Below are 13,740 nucleotides of genomic sequence, written 5' to 3' on the forward strand. Positions count from 1 at the left end.
TGTATCACTTTTACAGCTCAGAGGTAATTATTCCAACTTGTATCTCCAAATGAAGCTTTAGTTTTTCAATAAGCTGTGAAATGGAAAGCATGCTTTAAAATGTATTAAGCATCTGTTATCAAAATACTACATGCATTCTCCTTGAGAATTAATTCAAATTACACACTTGGCCCAGCTAATCATAGAATGTTTCCAAATAAAAATGCCTTGCCGAAGTCTGAAATTTCTACTCCTGCAAGGTTAAATTTGTAATTAAAATCTTGACTGTGTCAGAATTAATGTTTGAAACAAAATGATATTATTTTAAAAAGGGGGTGTGTGTTGATTATTATAATAATATTGCATATTTAATATAATAATATCATTTCATTTAAAATATGAAAGCATCTTAAATGGTTTAACGTAGGTAGGGTCAGAAGATGTTTTTCAGTTGGAGTTTTATCAAGTGCAGCTGTATACATTACATGCTGAACAAATTATAGAGAGCTTCACTCCTGTGAAGGAGGTTACATCTTGCTGTTGTTTTTTTACTTCCTCTCTGAAGGGAAAAAAGAGCCATGATTTATTCCAAATATTTATCATCAGAAAAAATAAAAGTAGATAGCTCCTAAGAGGAAGTCATATAGAGATTGTGATGGTTTGGGTGTTCCTTGCCCCCCCCACACACACACTTTGGAAATCACCCAGACTTGACTCAGCCAGCTCTGCAAATTTGAATGAAGCTTATATTTACAGCTAGCAGAATATACAAGCAGATATTTACAGTATATACAGTTACAGACAAGGTAAAAGGGAATACAGAAACACAACAGCCCTCCCAGAAACCTGAGTCTCCAGAAGAGGCTCCCAGCCACCCTTCCACCTTCTCCTCCCCCTCAACCTTACCCCAGTCCCAAGGAAGAATGGAGGTTCGGCCAGGGGGTTAGGAAGCAAAGGGGATTAGTCAGAGAAATGGCAGAGAGGCTAGAGAGAGAAAAATGCAGCTCCGAGCTCCTCAGCAGAAGTGCCCTATCTACGTTTGGATTCTTGTTCTTGTGTCTCTCAGCAAGCCAATGAGTGAAGGAGACATTGCCATTGTTTTCCTTCCACGGCCTGTAATCTACTTCTTCTCACCAAAACATTCTAGCTAGGCTCAAACTAGCACAGTAGTAATCACTCTGGCAGCCATGCATGTTGTATGCTCTTAGCTCCTGTCACTGCTTAGCTCACCTACTGGTCCCCATGCTGGGGAAAGTAGGAAAAAAAGGCTGAGGGTGGCATAGGTGCTGAGAGAAAATACTACACTACATTACTTGGCAAGGACAGAGCTTAGAACAAATCATAACAAAACCAAGCCAAGGACAAGTTGTCAGGGCTGGGAAAGATCAGGAGTGCTGGGTTGTAGACACATTGAGGCTGAGACATAGTGGCAGTAGGAGTTCAGCTGAGTGGCTGTGTTCCTCTGAGAGACGTTAGCAAGCACCCCTCTTTATCCCACTTGTTCTTCATCTCTAGGATTCAGACTTTGGTTTTCTTGTGCTTGATTTTCTCCCACTCATTTTTAAAAGAGTTTAATATAGTTTTAAAAAATCTTTCAAAAGACTGGGCTGCTTCTCAGCATTTGGGTTACTCCCTAGTAGGTTTAATACAGGAAACTGGAGGTGCCTACTCTTTGGTATGCACTGCAGGTACTTGGAGAGGCTCAGAACCTGTGACATAACAAAATTACAGCTGGAGGAGTAGGCATTTTTATGATGTAATAAAACAAAATTATAGTTTAATTTCATGTCAGTTCAGTTATGCAAACAAATGTTTAGCAAGTGTAAAATTCTGCTTGCATGACACAGGGTTAAAAGTTGCTTCTACCTGTAGGCAAAGGATTAAAAAAGATCTTAGGGGAGTAGATGTCCAGAGAAGGGCAACAAAGCTGGTGAGAGGCCTGGAACACAAACCCTATGAGGAGAGGCTGAGGGAGCTGAGGGTGTTTAGCCTGGAGAAGAGGAGGCTCAGGGGGGACCTCATTGCTGTCTACAACTACCTGAAGGGAGGTTGTAGCCAGGTGGGGGTTGGTCTCTTCTGCCAGGCAACCAGCAAGAGAACAAGGGGACACAGCCTCAAGTTGTGCCGGGGGAGGTCTGGGCTGGATATTAGGAGGAAGTTTTTGGCAGAGAGTGATTAGCCATTGGAATGGGCTGCCCAGGGAAGTGGTGGAGTCACCATCCCTGGAGGTGTTCAAGAAAAGCCTGGATGAGGCACTTAGTGCCATGGTCTAGTTGACTAGCTAGAGCTGGGTGCTAGGTTGGACTGGATGATCTTGGAGGTCTCTTCCAACCTGCTTGATTCTATGATTCTAGATAGAGCATTGAACCAGATGTAGCTCTGCTGCCCAGTGTGTGTACACTGGAGACATGTAAAGGTATCACTCTCGCTGTGGTCACCCTTTGGGCAATGACTGATAATACAATGGCCTGCTCCCAAAAGCAGCAGAATTTAGTTTTATCCTTCTCTTTTTTTTCTCTGCTTTCTTTAATACCATCAAGAGCAATAAGTGTGGTACTACAGAAGCCCTTCCCCATCACCTCTCTCTCCTTTCTCTGTCCACCTAGTAGCAGAATGCCACTTTCTCACTGAGACTCAGTTTTGCTAAGAAAAGCACAGCACTGGTTAGAGTGCAAAAACTACTAAGGAGTTGTATTACAAAGGAAGCAGCTTATTTTTGAACATTACTACAGTTCTACTCCCATTAGCAATCTGACAGATTTCAGATGGAAGCAAACAACTGAAATGAACTAAACATTCATCATTTCTAAATGCTTACCTCTCCTCATTTTAATAACATGCAAAGTACTGTTTTGTATTTAATTCAAATGCATCAGATGTGACAACTTGGGAATACTGGAAACAAACTGGAGAGTTGTTTTTATAGTAGCGTGGCAATGCGTTGTGAAATTAATCATTTACATTGAATTGCCTAAGTGATCATAAAATTTAAATTAAAAAAAACAAACAAAGCTTAAAAAAAAAAAAACCAAAACCACAAAGGAAAAACCCAAGCAAACTTCTTAAAAAAAAAAAAAAAAAGACTGATTTCTTCTTTTGAAAATAGCTACTTTATTAAAACAATAGAACTTCACATTGTCAAGGTGAAAGGAATAAATACCCAAAGGACTTTTTAACTGCTAAACTCTTGAATTGCTTCTTAAAATTGGCTGTGTATATGGGAAAGACATTTTCATTTGGAAAGCTCCACTTTTTACTGGTAAGTATTTAAAAGTTAAACCTTCTAAGATGTGCTGTATGCAAGTGTGTTTACTGAGGAGCAATAATCTGGATGCCAAACTCAGTGCAGGCAGTGATTCTGTACTCACATTGGTTTACATTAATTCTTTAAAGAGCTTTCTGTTAATCATGTGAAGGGTTCTCTGCTTCGAGCTACCCTTTTGCAGAAAGTAAATGTTCTTTCAGAAAAAAATAAAACTATTGTGCTTCCTTCAGAAGTGCCATGGGACAAATAGAAAAATCTTAACCAGTTTTACTGAGTTACTCAAGAACCTAGAGTGAATTTCTGTTCATAAAGAGCTATTTTAAAATAAAGCATGTAGTTAAAAATACATCTGTAAAAAGAATATTGAAGATTTGTTTTTAACAAAATCAAGGGAGCCAGGCAGTGAGATGTCAGAAGGCAATTCTGCCTTGGAGATATTTCCTGGTAGTGACTGAAATAAGTATATTTGTAATTATACTCTGCAAGTATATTTGTAATTATACTCTGCTCTAAAACTCTGTATTATGATAGACTTTTCAATGAACTCTACTGTGGTCTGTTTAAATAAATAGAAAAAGATAATCTAACTTCACTAGGTTGACAATAAACTACATTTTGTGGGTTTGAAAGAATACCTGCTTGTCTGGAGACAAAGTCTGAAGCAGTGGGAGGTGGTGGAGTCACCATCCCTGGAGGTGTTCAAGAAAAGCCTGGATGAGGCACTTGGTGCCATGGTCTAGTTGCCTGGCTAGGGCTGGGTGCTAGGTTGGACTGGATGATCTTGGAGGTCTCTTCCAACCTGGTTGATTCTGTACTTCTGTGAAGTAATTTCCCTCATGATAGGGAAATGCAGAAACTTGAATAGGCACAATATGTACAAATCTGAATTAATTAGTCAAGTATGTAAATAAGTCTTTAAATATCTGAACAATGCCTCCCAAGTTCAGTGGAACTATTCCTTGTGTATTTGTATTTGGTGCTTTTTACCATTATTTTAAAATGTTACCTTGAATTCTTAAATGTTGTTTTATATCATAGAATCGTAAGAGACCTCCAAGATCATCCAGTCCAACCTAGCACCCAGCCCTAGCCAGTCAACTAGACCATGGCACTAAGTGCCTCATCCAGGCTTCTCTTGAACATCTCCAGGGATGGTGACTCCACCTTCCTGGGCAGCCCATTCCAATGCCAATCACTCTCTCTGACAACAACTTCCTCCTAATATCCAGCCTATGCTAAAAACCCCTGAGAGAGTGGAAGCAGACTATTAGAAAGCATTTAAGAATTTTCCACTTCATTGCTTCTTGGACCTAATCACTTTCATCATTTTCTTGATCTCTTGATCTTTTTTTTTTTTCCCTAGCAGCTTAACCACTGCCCTTAGCCTCTGTTGGTATTTCTGTCTCTGTAGTGAATATGTTTGTCCATATTGGATGCACATCTAAGTGTTTACCAGTGTTTTAAATATGGTTGCATTTACCAGAATGTAGTAAATCAGATGGAAAAGTAATTCCAGTCGTTATGAAAGCACTGGAACAGGCTGCCCAGAGAGGCTGTGGAGTATCCTTCTCTGGAGACTTTCAACACTTGTTTGGAGATGTTCCTGTGCAACCTACTCTAGGTGATCCTACCATGGCCAGGGGGGTTGACTTGAAGGTCTCCAGATCTCCAGACCTCTGCCATTCTATGATACATCAAATTACTAATCTGTATTTATTTCAGTGGTGGGACAGTAATTAAAAATTAAAAATTGCAATACCAGTTCTTTATCTTTTCCTTTCCTTCCTTTTCAGCTGTATCTTGTGGCATTCCTGATTCCCCTGGGAATGGCTCAGTTATAGGTAATGAATTCACTCTGGGCAGTAGATTGATATATGAATGTAACGAGGGCTTCAAGCTGGAATCTAGTCAGCAAGCAACAGCAGTGTGTCAAGAAGATGGATTATGGAGCAACAAAGGAAGGCCACCTGTTTGCAAATGTAAGTGGGCATATATTTCTCAAGCTTGTTTACCCTGAACTTTGTCAGGAGAGTGTTTGCTGGCCAGGTTTGTGGTCTGTGTACACATATGCATTGAACTGGCCAGTCAGGAATATAACCATTTAGTGAAGTAGGAAAGGCCTAGACATCTGTTCAATAAATAAAACCTCTGGTTTATTTTCTCTAAGAAAATGGAAGAATTAGATAATTCAGTTTCATGTAGATTTTCTTATTACAAATAATGTACTCTTCTCCATTCTTATAGTAAAAGTTGCAATCACCAATTTTAATACAATATAGCTTCTAAAATAATAAAAGCAAAAACTATTGCTTAAAATACAGCTAGTGTAGATAATTCTGAGGGATATGAGTCCTTTAGTCTTTTATTTTTTTTGCCTCCTATCGGAACTGTTTCTTTGTAATGCAGACTCCACTACTGTGTTACATGGCCTTTGATTTGCACTGGGCAACCACTACTGAAATCAATAATTATCTGAGCCGGACTTCAAGTACATGACATGAAATACCATTGAGGATGTCATCTTGAAATTAGTAATAGCTGTAACTGTGTACACAAATGTTTTGAGAGTTGATTCAGAATCTTGAAATCATAGAATCATAGAATCGTCATAGGATCACAGAATCAAGCAGGTTGGAAGAGACCTCCAAGATCAGCCAGTCCAACCTAGCACCCAGCCCTAGCGAGTCAACTAGACCATGGCACTAAGTGCCTCATCCAGGCTTTTCTTGAACACCTCCAGGAACAGTGACTCCACCACCTCCCTGGGCAGCCCATTCCAATGCCAGTCACTCTCTCTGCCAACAACTTCCTCCTAACATCCAGCCTATACTTCCCCTGGCACAACTTGAGGCTGTGTCCCCTTGTTCTCTTGCTGGTTGCCTGGCAGAAGAGACCAACCCCCACCTGGCTACAACCTCCCTTCAGGTAGTTGTGGACAGCAATGAGGTCCCCCCTGAGCCTCCTCTTCTGCAGGCTTAAACATCCACAGCTCCCTCAGCCTCTCCTCATAGGATTTGTGTTCCAGGCCTTTCACCAGCCTTGTTGCCCTTCTCTGGACACATTCCAGCACTTCAACATCTCTCTTGAATTGAGGGGCCCAGAACTGGGCACAGTACTCAAGGTGTGGCCTGACCAGTGCTGAGTACAGAGGAAGAGTAACCTCCCTTGTCCTACTGGCCACACTGTTCCTGATAATCAACAATATGTGTGTGTGCCTTCTAGATTATGAATTCAAAAGAACTTTGGGTTTACAAATATGTGCATTTCAAGTTATTTTTAAAGAAAGAGTAAAATGGCTTGAATGTAGGATTTGTGAATGTCTATGTGGTAGGGAAATGGGTTTATTTGAATGAATTCACAGCAAACAGTTAGAAAATATTACTTCAAGAGATCATTTAATCATCTCTGAGGCATGACTTCTAAACCTAATCTAAGAGACCTTCCAGAGTACTTTATTTCACTTATTTGCTTTTTCTCCTTCTCTCCCCCAACCTTGCAATGTTTTTCCTAGTATGTGTAATCTGAGTCTGTTTTTCATCTGTGCAAATGACAAAATTATTTTATTCTTATTTAATTCTTTTAATGTGCTTAAAGCTGTTGTTCTTCAATGTAGTAGTTTATCCTTGGCCAGCAGCCATACTCTCACTCAGCTGTTCACTCAATCCCTCTTTTCAAACAGAGCTAAAAATAGGTTGAAAAATCTCTTGGGCTGTGATAAGGGTAGAGAGATTCCTGTCACAGGACTCAACTTGGTAAAGTTAATTTAGTGATGCATTGCCAATTAAAATAGGGTTAAATACATTAAAACAAACACACACACACAAAACTACCCAAACCAAAACACCAAACCCCAGCACTTTCCTCCTCCTTATTCCCAGGGTCAACTTCACTCTTTTGCTCTTGACTCTCCCCACCCCAAGGAGTGTGGGTGGATGAAGGAGGGGTGTTGCCAGTTTATGAAATGTTCCTCCCTGTTACTCCTTCCTGCTTGTGCTTTTCCTCTGCTCCAGAAAAGGCCTTCTCCATGTGTCATTGTCATTCAGAGTAAACTTGCTCTAGTATGCATGCTCAGTCTGCTGTAGTTCCTTCAGAAAATGACCACCTGCCTCAGTGTGGGCTGCACTGTGCATATCTGCTCTGGTGTGATCCCCTCCATGGGCTGCAGCACTGGTTCCTGGAGCACTTTGTCCTCCATCTCGTGACCTTAGTGCTGCCTTTGCTGCTTCTTAGTCTTTCTGGTTTTGCCTCCTCTGCCTGTACAATGGTTTACCCTTTCCTAACTACTTTCCCAGTGGTGCCATCATCTTGGCCAATGAGGTCAGCTGTATCCTGCAGTAGGTCCTCTGGAAACTTATCTTAACACAGGTCATCCCTGCGGCATTCACTTTCCCACCAGCATCTTGACTCCTGCACTTGGTACACTCTGTCACCTCTTCTGTCTTACTCCAATTCAATCCCACTCTTCAAACTTATTTTTTGGCTATTGATTCTCATTATTGTCCTCTGGACAATCTCCAATTGATCTACAACTTTCTTGAAGGTCAGTAGCTAGCACTGAACGCAGCGGTTCCACTGAGTACATAAGAGGGATTATTTAAAACCAGCTGTGATCACACAGGCATGCTCTGAATGTAGAGAGCCCTGTGAGGAGGGAAGGCAGTGCTCCAGTGTATTGAACTGTTCTTCACTCTCTCAGAAAAAGAAGTGACAAAGTACAGAGAATATAACTTGAATGATTGATCAGCAGAAATATCAACAACGTTTTTGGAAAGAAAAGGGTAGTTAAACTAACTGGAGATAGAAAATACTGAATTAATAATGCTATAGCTACGGTGGAAAAAAGGAGGAGGAGAAGGAAAGCTTATGTTATTGAAATGATCAGACTTAACCAATGACTGTTCTGCAAAATAAATCCTAATTATTAACACTTAGCACAACTTTCAACATTAAAAATTGTGGAGTTTTTCTTATCAGAGCCCACAAAATATAGATAACACTAACAAACTTTCCCCCCCCCCCGTTCTTCTAAAGCCAGAAGTGCTAATTTAAAATGCCAGTAATCCACATGACAAAATTCAAGTCAATGTTTTTAAAGTGGATTGCTCTTCAGAAGCAATCAGATTTCTTACTTGCAAAGTGCAGAAAAGCTTCACAATCTGTGTACCAACCTGATTTTGTGGTGTTGCAGCTATAAGGATAAATGTATTTAGTCTCCAGAGACAGAAACGTCTCAGGCTTGATGAGCAGCAAACACAGCACAGAAAGGTAAATAGTAAATAAATTAGTTCATTTTATCCCCAAGTGTGTTAAAAGGACTGCTAAAACCAGTGCAGTTGGTTTTGCAGAGTGTCTCTGATAATATAATGCCTGAGGCAGCTGTTTGAAACTGCTTTGTTTTTGGTAAAAATATTTACATCAGCTTTGAATCTTGAGAAATGTTATTCATGCTGATCATACAGAAAGACACAGATGGGTCATGTTTAGATCTCCATTAAGAAAGCTCAACTGAATGAGAAATCAGTAACTTGCTGCAGTTATTCTATATAGAGATCTCTATCACAAAACGAAGGTAACTAGAGATGCCTATCCCTCTTGCTATTTGAAAGCCTTCATCAAGTAATCCTTTAAATCAAACCAATAATCTCCTTAGACAATGACCATATGAATCCAAGGCATTGTGTGAAGTATGCATAAACCTCCTACTGAAGCCTGTTCATTAGTAGGTTACTGTTGGTCAGAGAAGAGAATGTGATACACAGTTCCAAAGAACATCCTATCTGAAAGATGGAAACATCTCATTAGACCTAACAACTTTGACCTTAAACTATAGAAGAGCAGTGGTTCTGGCATGGTTCTTTCCTCGCTGCATGTCATATAAACTGCCACTGGTGGTTTTTAATACAACTAGTATGATCTGGATAATGCTCAAAAAAGAGGGGAAATATGTATAAGCATTGAATGCAAATCGAAGAGTTTAAGCTGTAAGTGTAGTTAGCTGAGAAACAGTCTTCTATATTGGCAGTATTTTGACACACCTGTAAAGTACTCTTACTATGACTAATAAGATTCCTTCTTTCTTAAATGAGAACATACTTTGGACATTTCCTGTCTGTTCCAGGCATCAGATGTGATTTGGATTCTGTCTGCTACTATGGAAATGCAGATAATAGTTCCTGCAGCGGAGTGTTGAAAAGGGAAAGAATGCAAATTAAATTTCCTTTTTGTGATACAATCTTCTGCTATTATTATATGAAATTGCATCATTATAGCATGATTATTACATTTTGTTTGTGACTAATTAGCAAAAGCTATTCTTGTTGTTATTTTATGCTTTCAGTTCTTGAGAATATATATCATAAGGTGCAGAGGAGTAAGGCCTTTCAAAGCAAGACCTGAAAGATGGAAACACAAAAGGACTTAGCTGTCAGTGTAAAATTGAGATGTGCTGCTCCCTACATTTAATCCAGAGCCACAGTTGCATATCTAAGTTATTTACTGAATAGAGAGATTTGTGCTTGGAATATAGTTCCCATAGCTATTTTTGTAGCGAATCAGTCATAGATTCAACCAGGTTGGAAGAGACCTCCAAGATCATCCAGTCCAACCTATCACCCACCCCCATCCAGTCAACTAGACAATGGCACTAAGTGCCTCAGCCAGGCTTTTCTTGAAGACCTCCAGGGATGGTGACTCCACCACCTCCCTGGGCAGCCCATTCCAATGCCAATCACTCTCTCTGGGAAGAACTTCCTCCTAACATCCAGCCTAGACCTGCCCCGGCACAACTTGAGACTGTGTCCCCTTGTTCTCTTGCTGGTTGCCTGGGAGAAGAGGCCAACCCCCACCTGGCTACAACCTCCCTTCAGGTAGTTGTAGACAGTAATAAGATCACCCCTGAGCCTCATCTAAGAGTGTTGGTGAGGGTGAATCCATTTTCCTTTGTATATAGATTTTTGTATTTATATTTTTAATATATAAATATGAGTATTTCACCATGTCTTTGTTTTCCCCTGTGTCTTTATCTTTTCTCTAATTTTATCTTTTCTTTAATTCAGAAATTTAGATTTTTCAGTTTTCTAGAAGTGAGGGTTTTTTAACTGCACAGCAGTTGAACTTCTCAGTTGATTCCATTAAAGTCTGTTCCTGGGTTGACTCTGAGTGCTTACTCTGAGTAATATAAACAGTTGCTTTAGACCAGTTTTAAGAATTGAAAAGCTAGAAAGAACAAATTCTGCCTGACTCTGTAAGTAGTAGAAAAATGCATGATCTGACAAGAGAAAACTACTGAAAAAAATGGTAAGAGATCTGAATCAAAGAAGGTCATACTAAGCCTGTTCTGAAGGCAAAGAGAACTTTGTTCTCTGTTTAATATGCATACTTCAATGATTTTAGTATTTGTTTTTCCATCGAAGAGTTTGCTTTGACAAACTGTGACTTGCAGTACTAGAAATTTCTGCAAGTTTGCAATGCAGTGTAGTCCCAGCGTTTGCACTGAGGAGAGTTAAAGTAAGTGTGAAACTTGTAAGAGGAACTACGGTGGTGAACGTTAGCACATAATTCTCTTAAAGTCAAGCATCTCTATTTTGTTCATGACAAAGCAACAGAATGTTGTCCTGTTCAACAGCTTTATTGATGATCTGGTCGAGGGGATTGAGTCCAGCATCAGTAAGTTTGCAGATGACACCAAGCTAGGAGCAGGTGTTGATCTGTTGGAAGGTAGGAGAGCCCTGCATAGAGACCTGGACAGGCTGGATGGGTGGGCAGAGGCCAATGGCATGAGATTGAACAAGGCCAAGTGCAGGGTTTTGCACTTCGGCCACGACAACCCCAAGCAGTGCTACAGGCTGAGGACAGAGTGGCTGGAGAGCAGCCAGGACCTGGGGGTGCTGGTAGGCTGAAGATGAGGCAGCAGTGTGCCCAGGTGGCCAAGAGAGCCAGTGGCATCCTGGCCTGCATCAGGAACAGTGTGGCCAGTAGGACAAGGGAGGTTATTCTTTCCCTGTACTCAGCACTGGTCAGGCCACACCTTGAGTGCTGTGTCCAGTTCTGGGCCACTCAATTCAAGAGAGATGTTGAAGTGCTGGAATGTGTCCAGAGAAGGGTGACAAATCTGGTGAGGGGCCTGGAACACAAATCCTATGAGGAGAGGCTGAGGGAGCTGAGGTTGTTTGGCCTGGAGAAGAGGAGGATCAGGGGCGACCTCATTGCTGTCTACAACTACCTGAAGGGAGGCTGTAGCAGGTGGGGGTTGGTCTCTTCTGCCAGGCAATCAGTAACAGAACAAGGGGACACAGTCTCAAGTTGTGCCAGGGGAAGTATAGGCTGCATGTTAGGAGGAAGTTGTTGGCAGAGAGAGTGACTGGCATTGGAATGGGCTGCCCAGGGAGGTGGTGGAGTCACTGTCCCTGGAGGTGTTCAAGCAAAGCCTGGATGAGGCACTTAGTGCCAGGGTCTAGTTGAATGGCTAGGGCTGGGTGTTAGGTTGGACTGGCTGATCTTGGAGATCTCTTCCAATCTGCTTGATTCTATGAATATTTGGGGTATAAACAGTCAGTAATTCATTCAGATTTTTCCTATAGCAGTGTAATTCTGATCAGCATGTCTAACATACCAAATACAGATGCTCTAAAATAATAACTATGTTCATAAAAGTAATCTCATCTTTACAGATTCATGGACAGATTAGGATCAAATTCATATCAATGCTGTAAATGTTCTGTGAACATTTTCTTAAACTGCAGGGTGTTGGACTGAAACTGGGAATTATTTTGAAATGCTAGATATGGTTGGTAGCTATCTTAAACCTTGTGAAAAACTAACTACATTTCTGCTTTACTGGCAGTAAATGCATTTTCTTATGAAATCTGTGTGCTGGTTTGGGTGATCCCTGCCCCCCACACTTTGGAAGTCACCCAGACTAGGCTCAGAGGCCCTGGAAATTGAATGAAGCTTATATTTACAGCTAGCACAATAGTCAAGCAGACAGTCACAATATATGCAGTTATATACAGAGATATACAAGTTAAAAGGTAACAAAACAGCCCTCCCAGAAACTTGAGTCCCCAGGAGGGGCTCTCAACCACCCTTGCACCATCTTCCCACCTATCTACCTTACCCAAGACATTGCCTTACACCCAAGGAAGATTGGAAGGTTGGCCAGGGGGCTTAGGAAGCAGATGGATTAGTCACACAGATGGCAGGTTAGGTTAGAGAGATGCAGCCCACAAAGCCCAGAGAGCGACTCTGTTATCTATGTTTGGATTCTTGTTCTTATCCATCTCAGCAAGCCTATGAGTGAAGTAGACATCACCATTGTTTCTTTCTCACAACCTGTAATCTAATTCTTCCTACCAAAACATTCTAGCTAGGCTCAAACTAGCACAATATGAAACACTGAAAACAAAAGAACTGAAATCATCCTTAACTTCTCTCCAAATGTTGTCTTTATTTTTCATGTCAGATGTTCCAAACTGAAAGGTAATAATTTTTCTGGATCTCCAGAGGATCCCATTTAATAGAAGTTAGCATTTAAATGTGTGTTAACAACTTTTGTGGTGGCCTGGTTTAAGAACTTGTGAGAGCTTTTCAGAAATGGATATCATGGAACAGAAGAACAAAGCACCACTTGAGGTGCAAGAATTATTTGCTTTCCATTCCACATCTACTGTAGCCTGCGGTGTGTTTTCTCTCTCAATTTTTTACAATCAGTTGCATTAGAGAGTATAATTGTGTGTCATTATTCCATTGCATCTCAATAAATGAAAATGTACTGCAAATTCCTGGTCAATTTGTCATGCTCAATATATGATGGTCATTATTTTTCCTGGAACTTGTATTTCTGAAAGGCTTACAGTAGTCTTAATTTTACACGGCAAAACTTCTGCAGCTAATGCAAGACAGATCCCTATGAACACCAGGAGCAATGCTGATGTTTAAGTGTCCTTTCTTCACAGCTGTAATTTGCCCCAGCATAGACACTCTACTCTCAGAACACGTTGTCTGGAGGCTGATTTCTGGGTCACTGAATGAGTATGGAGCTCAAGTCATGCTTAGCTGCACTCCTGGATATTATTTACTGGGTCAAAGACTCATACAGTGCAGAACTAATGGAACCTGGAGTGTAGGCAATGAAAGGCCGAGTTGCAAGGGTAAGAATATCCTATGTTGTTGGGTTTTTTTTTAATACATTATATTTTACACATAGTTTCAAGTGGTTTTAAAAAAATGTATTTTGCTATCAATCTCCTCTAAGCAAAGAAATATAAAATTTTCATTAGTTTGTTTAAATTAAGTGATTTCTGTGTAAAATACAGTATATTTCATCTAAGAATTAATGAAGTAGTGTCACATCAATCTGTATTGTGAGCTATGTCTGGTTATGGATTTATTCAACTACATAAGTGCTTAGAGAACATGAGGAGATAATGTTATCACTTCAGAAAAATCTGCCAATAGGGTTAGATTAGAAGATGATATTGCTCTGACCTGTTCAGTGA

The 13,740-nt window shown here is 40.5% G+C and overlaps 1 protein-coding gene across 1 annotated transcript in view; it reads left to right on the forward strand.

Annotated features, from left to right (window-relative positions):
* Positions 1–13,740, forward strand: part of CSMD1 (CUB and Sushi multiple domains 1) — a 1,024,926-nt gene that overhangs the window by 946,486 nt on the left and 64,700 nt on the right. The window contains exons 50-51 of the mRNA XM_064145849.1: positions 5,038–5,223; positions 13,198–13,392. Of these exons, the coding sequence (XP_064001919.1) occupies positions 5,038–5,223; positions 13,198–13,392 (381 nt within the window). The remainder of the gene's footprint in view (positions 1–5,037; positions 5,224–13,197; positions 13,393–13,740) is intronic.

Source organism: Pogoniulus pusillus, chromosome 7 (genome assembly GCF_015220805.1).
Source record: "Pogoniulus pusillus isolate bPogPus1 chromosome 7, bPogPus1.pri, whole genome shotgun sequence".
NCBI lineage: Eukaryota > Metazoa > Chordata > Aves > Piciformes > Lybiidae > Pogoniulus > Pogoniulus pusillus.